The 7,988-nt window shown below is 38.4% G+C and overlaps 1 protein-coding gene across 1 annotated transcript; it reads right to left on the bottom strand.

The window, feature by feature from the left end:
* Nucleotides 1–1,056: 1,056 nt before the first annotated feature.
* mfsd10 (major facilitator superfamily domain containing 10) lies at nucleotides 1,057–7,365 on the bottom strand. Its single transcript, XM_061071630.1, has 13 exons — nucleotides 7,173–7,365; nucleotides 5,760–5,948; nucleotides 5,140–5,236; nucleotides 4,919–5,022; nucleotides 4,579–4,737; nucleotides 4,285–4,476; nucleotides 3,537–3,639; nucleotides 3,320–3,431; nucleotides 3,139–3,247; nucleotides 2,950–3,040; nucleotides 2,171–2,218; nucleotides 1,988–2,077; nucleotides 1,057–1,771 (listed from the first exon to the last, which is right to left on the bottom strand). The coding sequence occupies exons 2-13, from the start codon at nucleotides 5,910–5,912 to the stop codon at nucleotides 1,668–1,670; spliced, it is 1,362 nt and encodes a 453-aa protein (XP_060927613.1). The 5' UTR covers nucleotides 5,913–5,948; nucleotides 7,173–7,365; the 3' UTR covers nucleotides 1,057–1,667.
* Nucleotides 7,366–7,988: the final 623 nt, after the last annotated feature.

The raw sequence follows: 7,988 nt of genomic DNA on the forward strand, positions 1-7,988 counted from the left end.
GTGATGATAATGGTTAGTAAGATGATGCATAGGTATATCTGTAATAGGATCTTTTAACTTGATAAATGTCCACAACAGCAGTTTACCGATCTCTGAGTTTTTTTGATTTTTTTCCTTTGATATAAATATATATATTTTTACCAATGAGATCAAAATTGAGTCAATCTAGTCTTTGGCAAAAGGTCGGCAATATTGGATGTAGAACATGGAAATGAATTGTGGATAGCAAATATTCCATACATTTCCTCCCCCGACCTAAATTACCCTCAACAGGAAAAATGCAACAAACACTAAGTAAATGTTAAATGTAAATGTACATATAAAAGCATTCATCCCCATGAGAGGCTCTTCATGGATCAGTTATTCCAGCAAGAAGACATTGATTCCAGATAGCAGCCTGAGTAAACAGTGTGGAAGCTTGCACCTTTCTGTTACAGTGAACACGACTTCACTCTTCTCAAGGTTAATTTAGTTGTTTTCCCTTTGTCACCGGACATTTTAAAAGCATTTACCACCAGGTGCATAAGGGCTGGAGATACAACCCAATATGTTCTGACATTGAAATTCATGCATCTTGTTACAATACTTCAAAGAAGAAACACAAGTTTTACACAATATACATTTTTCAGTAGGATCCTTAGTTTAGTTTTGTTGTGCAGGGCAAGAGTTAAACATAATAACTCTATTATAAAAACAAATTTACTATTTAAAACTTCATTTTAAATAAGGATTAACAACCCGGTAGAATAATAAAATGTTAATCAATTAGCTTTTTGTAATTGAAAAAAAAAAAAAAGGTTTGTGAACATCAGCCCCTCACTATTACATAATGTAGTGGCTCTGTCTCTTGGAGGGGTTTCAGTATTTCGTATTGCTTAGACATTTTTAATATAAGCACCATTTGTGTATATTTCCAATTAAATCAAGTCACACATTTCAAAGAACAAGAAAAAACTTGCATTCAATTTTTGATTAGTGTAAAATAAACAGTACAAGTTTTAAAAGAAAAGGAATCAAATCATTCATTAAACAATATTTTAATGCTGAGGTGGAATACATTTTTACTCACTTGTACATTTCACTTTATAAAAATGCACAATATTCTATAGCTAAATCATAATCTCTAATGCAAACTTTGGCACTCAACATGTTATGAAGTAAAATATATATACATGTAGTAGATATTTTTTTTATAAAATGGAAATACTAAAATAAAGTACATCAACATTTGTGCTTGAGTAAATGCGCTAAATTACTTTCTGCCACTTCAGTTAAGTCGCAGTACCAAGAAGCTTTTCATACAATCCCTTAGTATTATATAAAATTATCTATATATTTGACACCCTGGCTCAAGCAGTGCATAATATTCACAGGTCTACATGAGCACATACAGTAAAAAGCATAATGTCCATTAATTTCTCAGTTAATGAGCGACCTCCCTCGCTCTGGTCTCCCCTTTGGTTTTGGCTCTTGCATCATCTTCTTGCATTATTGTATTTCGTGTACTGATTCTTGGGCAGCAGCGTAGCAGGTGTACCGAACATCTCCTCATGAAGTAATAACTTAGTGATTGATCTCCCAGCAGGTGTAAACATCATTACATTCGTTTAGGCAGCAAAACACGAGGATGTCTCTGCAATCACATCTTTTGAAAGTCTTTTTGCTGCTCACTCCTCCTTCTGCCTCGCGGCTCTGCTCAGGAGAACGAGTGGGACGATGAAAGAGGCTGACGTGATGAGGAAACAGGTTTGTGCTCCAGATATCCAGTAAACTGTGAAGCAAACACCACAGTTACACAAGCACACGGTGAAGAAATGCAAAGGCGGCAAACAACCTAAATGGTGCTGTTTCAAAAAGGTTTGTGGCTCAACTATGAAATAATTTGACACAAGAAAAAAAGATTAATCCAGATATTTGAATGTTTGATTTCACAGGAAGACTAAGAATATGTTAGTATCTTAGAAACATATCTGCAAAGTTTTCTCACCAGACGATGATACGACTGGTCCCAAAGCTCTGGCCAAGGCTCCCAAACTACGCAGGATCCCCATCACTGTGCCTTTCTGACTGGCTGAGCCTGGAGTTACATCCACAGCAGGGATTAACACATTTATAACGTAATCATAATGGTTTGTGAGTCTAAATCGTTTAGAAATAACAAGATGCTCACCGTGGTCAGAAACAAGTGTCGACAAACAGGGAACTACTATCGCAGCCGCTGCAACAGAAGGAGAAATATAAAATGTTTAATTTTCTATTTCACAAAATGAATAAATCCTTCCAATGTTGATACATTTTCAAGCTTTAGTAACATTCACACCTTACATTGTAGATAACATCCTTCATAACAACTGTGATCCACATGTATGATACTCAGGTGTTTTTCTTTTACTTTTATCTCACTTTTATTTGACCAGAAAGTCTATTGAGATACATCATGGCTACAAAAATGACATAATAGAGTAGTGAAAACACAGTTCAAATAAAATATGCAATTAGAATAGTATAAAAGTCATGTGCATTTTATTATTTTGCTGTGTTGCCATTGTGGTTTATGTACAAAGCATTTACTGGTTTGGAAGTTCTTCCTTTTCTGAATCTAAAGGAAGATTGTAAAGCCCCTTGAGGTAAATGATTTCTGATTTGTGGTATTAAGATATATTATATTTATTATTTATACATACCAGGTTGATTTGAAAAGACAAAATATTATAACAACTGCATAGGACCTGGGAGTTATAAAGGGGTCAGGCAGAGAAGACACCATTTCTTCTGTTGATGCTAGATATTCAAATCTCATGTTGAAGTCTTTAACATTGACTATGTGTTTTGGTTTTATAATTCTTACTGGCCTTCGGGGATTTTCTCCTCTTTTCATCTTTCACTGTTTATCAGTCAAGTGTAATCATCATTTTCCATTACAGCGGAGTGAACGTGAACACAACTCACCAAACGCGTAGAACGCCAAGCCCACGTACAGCATTATCATATTCCATGATAACCCGATGAGGATAAATGCTGGAATTAGTGTGATTATTGCCTAGAAACAAAAATACAGTTCAGCAGGGGAGACAATTGTGCTGCAGCCTCATGTCTCATCAACACATGTATGTTTTCACATGTCCTGAAGGCTCCTACCACACGGACTGCTTTGATATGTTGCCCGGGTTTAATTCTACGAGCGTATCCCCCCTGAATCAAAGCCATGATGACACCAATGAAGAAGAACATCTTTCCCTGCTGCATACTGTGGAGAAGACAACACAAGGTTACTGCACTTCATTCACTACGCCTGAGAAAGTACACAACCAGTTCGTACCTTGTGAACTGGAAGCGCTGGTGAGTCAGAAAACTCAGCGTGAACTCCAGACCAGAGAACAGGAAGAGGTAGCAGAAGTAAACGAGGCCCAACACTTGAAGCCTCTGCATTCCTGTAGAGAGACATCCCAACCTTCTGTCAGCGTGCCAAGGTTTAATCATGCTTCAAAAACCGTCCCAATGAGAGCACACAGGAATCCGGTGTGTGCACTACTCACTCTCTTTTGAAGGGGGATCTTTTGTCTGGGTAACAGCTGAAAAACGGAACAATGACAATGGGTTCAGGAGGTTCCTGGAGTCCCCGAGCCCTGAAGACGAAGCCTGTAGGGCGGAACAAAAAACTTAATAATAAAATAGAATAGAGTAGAACTGATTAGCTTTTTTGCTCAACAAAAAATACAAGCTGGAAATGTGTAAAGTAATTAACACTTGAAACAAACATGGCAACAAGATACCCCCGAGGCTAGAGCACAGTGTAGTACAAAGGTCAAAATGAACTGGAACTGGTTTGTATGGTTCTGCCATCCAGTGCACTTTACCTTTGACTTTTGATCACCAAAATATTATCAGTTCATCCTTGAGTCCAAATAAAGGTTTGTAGCAAATTTGAAATAAGTCCCTGGAAGATTTCTTGAGATACCGAGTTCACAAGGTATAGAAATGTCTTTTGTTAAAACGACAAAATGTGGAACCAGATTTTTTTTCTGTACCTGAAAATGCTGATTGCACTTCTTCAAATACTTCCTCAGAATATGTTTGATAGGATCACTTGGTTAATTTCTCAAACTGAGAAAAAGGAAGATGTTAACTCAAGATATTCTTTGCTATTGCTGTTACACCATTGGCAAGTGGCAACCACTCTAGATTCTAGATTTCTAGAGTCTCGAATCTACCAAACAGAAACAACAGCTCTGTTAATAATGTGTGATTCTTTTTAGTGTCAGTGTGAATCTTTCGGCAGCTGACCTTGACGTCCTTCTTGAGCGTCTCGGGCAGCATGAGCCAGATAAAGAGCAAATCAGCAACACTGAAGGCCACGGCGAGCAGAGCTGGAGCGAGGTAGAAGACACTTCCTGTGGTTCTGGACCTGAGGGCGAAGTAGGCGCCCATCAGAGGCCCCACGGTGAAGCCCAAGGAGAAGGCGACACCAATCATGGCCTGTTCCCGACAAAATACATCTGAATTTTTCTCACATTTAAGTTAAAAGCATAAACGTATTATCAGCAATATGAGGTAACGCTAAGAGATGTGTGTGCATACCATTCCTCTGTTTCGGGCTTTGGGGCAAGGCAAGTCGGCTACGATGGCGGTGCAGAGGCTGACGTTGCCCTTGCAGATTCCTCCAATAACCCGGAACAAAAGGAACATGCTGAAGCTCCGGGAAACTGCCCACACGGCATAGGAGGAGATCAGCCCCAGCTGGAACACAAAGCACCCTGTCAGACCCGAACAGTCTTTGTTCTTACACATACACTGGCTATAGAGTGACTCAATGAATAATGATAACATTTTTACACTGAAGAATACTGAGATTTATATTGTTAAAGTCATAAGATTTGATGTATCAGTGTATTAAAAACAGGTTTGGTGTTTTACTCACTGTGGTAAGTATGAGCAGGGGTCGTCTGCCATGACGGTCTGAGAGAGCGCCTGTTAAAGGTGATGACAGGAACTGCAGCAGCGAAAACAGGGATCCGATCAGACCTGCAGAGCAACATAATCAGCATGCAAATCAAAAAAACAAACAATATCCAGGAATGAATCCCTATTTTTTCCCCCCTTTTACTCCATCATAATTCCAGTGAACTCAGTTCTACATACCTCCAAACAGGACACTGTTGTATTTCTTTTCCATAGGAATCCCAACCACGTCCCTGAACCAGTCCACAACGCTCTGCAGAGACTGGTACACAACATCCTGCACGGCAGGGAAACACACAGGGACAAAATGAAAAGCAGGAATAGAAAGAGGTAGATTCAGCATGAGTCAGCACAAACAGCCCAATGATGCTAATCTAATCAGCCATGAAAATTAGGAGAACACATGATGCACCAAATGATCCTCGTTTGAATTTACTGTGAGCAGAGGGAACACACAGTGTAGAGAGGACAATAGTCTACAATTTGTTTTAAAAGTATTCAACATAGTATATTATCATTTTTTAAATTTATTTATAATTTTATATTATAACAATGTATATATTTTTTAGTTTTTGTCAATTTTCTTTTTCAAAGAGAGACAAAATAGAGAAATAATTGAAAAACACATCTCCTTCTTGTTCATCTATAGTTGTTTCTGTTTTGTTACAATGAAAGTTTGACCAACTAAGAACTTATAAAATGATAAAAACGTTGCTCTGGCATAAACCTGTAATTCCAGTGTGTTATTATTATATCTGAGAACAGAGAATAAGCTATTTCTTAAAACAAAAACTACTGACCCCTGTTTGTGCGTAGTGATCCAGAATGGACGGCAGCAGAGGTAGAATCAGGGTGAATCCCAGCAGGTCCAGCAGCAGGATGACAAACACCACTTTGATGATCTTTGAGGAGAACGCGCCGCCCTCCTCTTCTGCTGTGTTAACGTCTGACATCTCTCCAAATGAATCCTGTCTTCTCTCTGACTGTTCCTGTGCAGAGGAGCTGAACATGAATGCGTGACAGTTCCAGTAATCCTGACTTCTTATCTCGAGCAACAGGAACAAGTGAAGCCTTGAGAGAATCACAGCTGCCCTTTACAGGTGTTTCACTTCCTTATGATTTTCCTTGAAAGTTTCCTGGAGCAGCAAGTATGATTCAGAACAAACTCAGCACATTTTCTCAAACTAACATGAAAGACTCACTAAATAGGAAATGATTGGTTTTCCGTTATTTGTAGCTTTCTTCTCGGAGTTTGTTGACTTGTTTGCTGGCTGCATGTGGGGATTATTATTAACTGGAATTGACTGGAAGCTCAACAATTGCTCCATTTCCCTGTAAATAACTGTAAAGACACAAGACAAATCTGAGGGGCTGACAAATGAAAAACGTAAAACTATGTTCTGACAACTAAATTAATTTGGTTTCAGGTCGCCACTGCTCTTTTTCTTCCACGACATTATCTGACATCTGAAAAAGGAGAAGTAGCTCCAAACAGACAGTGGGTTATTGTGAGGAGTCACCAGCTGAAAGAATGAGAGACACTGGTTTAACATTTAACATTGTGTTGCATCTTATAAGGTTTATCACCATGAGTCTTAAATATAACATAAACACAGTGGAATATAAAACAATGTTATTAGCTTTTGAATTAAGAATAAAATAGTGTTTGTTGTGAAACACTCAAGTAAAGTACTTGAGGAAAAGTTACTTCATTACATGAATAATTCAGGATGTTCACACATTCAAGGTACTTTTCCTTGAGTCAACACTAAACAATGAAAATCCAATAAAATACACTTTTAACATCAGTACATTTATCTGACGGCTGGATTCACTTTTTAGTTTAAAATATGTTCGATAAAGAAAAAAACATAAGAAGAAACGTAATTTCTACACAACAACTATTTATAACATATGTACCTTTTTTGTTCTTCAACTCTTGAATGCAATAGTTCTCACTCTGCTTGTCCCAGTAAAAGTACTCGTTTTTAAAGTACCAGCAACGTGGTAGAAGTACACGTTTACAACAGTGGATATATTTCCAGTCAACATGACATGAGGATGATTTACTGCAGCTCCTCACAGTGAGTCATCACCAGGCAGGAGATGAGGAAACTGCTCCGGGAAATAAACTCAGAGGAAACTTTGTCTGGAAACTCCTCCTTCAATGGACTCATATGAAATAGTAAAAAAAAGAGAGAAACACCTCCTACCTGAGGGTTGGTGGTGAAAACTGTTTCTATAGAAGTGGCTTCCTCAGATCGCTCCACAGACTGAGACTCTTCTTCATCACCTCCCTCCTCTTCTCTCTCTTGCAGACATGTTCACAGCGAAGCATCAGAAACACGTGGAACTAGTGAAACTCGCAGTTTCTCCTCGGACTGGGTCACATCAGCCTCTCCTCCCTCATCAGATCGTTCTGATCGGTCCACACCAGGAAGCGGTGTCCTCTTACACCCAGAGCACACTGCTGCGTTCAAGTCAGCTCGTATTTTACACACTCCACTCTCCTCCAGGGTGTTGTTTGGAGTATTTATTGTCAACATATGCATGAAAAACTAGATGAGCACAGTCTTCCACCAACAAACCAATTTTAAATTCACTAGATCTAGATTTTTTTGGGGATCTAAATTCACACACTCATAAATACCAATTTTCTTTCCTCAAGATCAATGAATTATTCTTCAAGAAATGAATGTCTATACAAATGCGGTAAAAAATAAATCCATAGATCTACTCCTTTATCTGGATCAGAACTTAAATGTAATGAACTCCTCCCAGGCCCATGTCCTGTCCTTCCACCAGGTTTCAAGGTAATCCTGCGATCAAACAGACAAACACTATGAAGTTACACACTATTGATCAACCTCAGACTTAAAAAAATTAAATGTTTTGCTGAATCAACAAGTGTTTGTTGATTCTCTGCTCATAAATAACAGTTTAAAACCACAACCTTCACTCTGGAGGAAACATCAGGCTCAAAACAGAAATAATGTGATCTTGTTTTAAGTCCCGGCTTATTAACCATA

This window comes from Limanda limanda, chromosome 5 (assembly GCF_963576545.1).
Source record: "Limanda limanda chromosome 5, fLimLim1.1, whole genome shotgun sequence".
Taxonomy (NCBI): Eukaryota; Metazoa; Chordata; class Actinopteri; order Pleuronectiformes; family Pleuronectidae; genus Limanda; species Limanda limanda.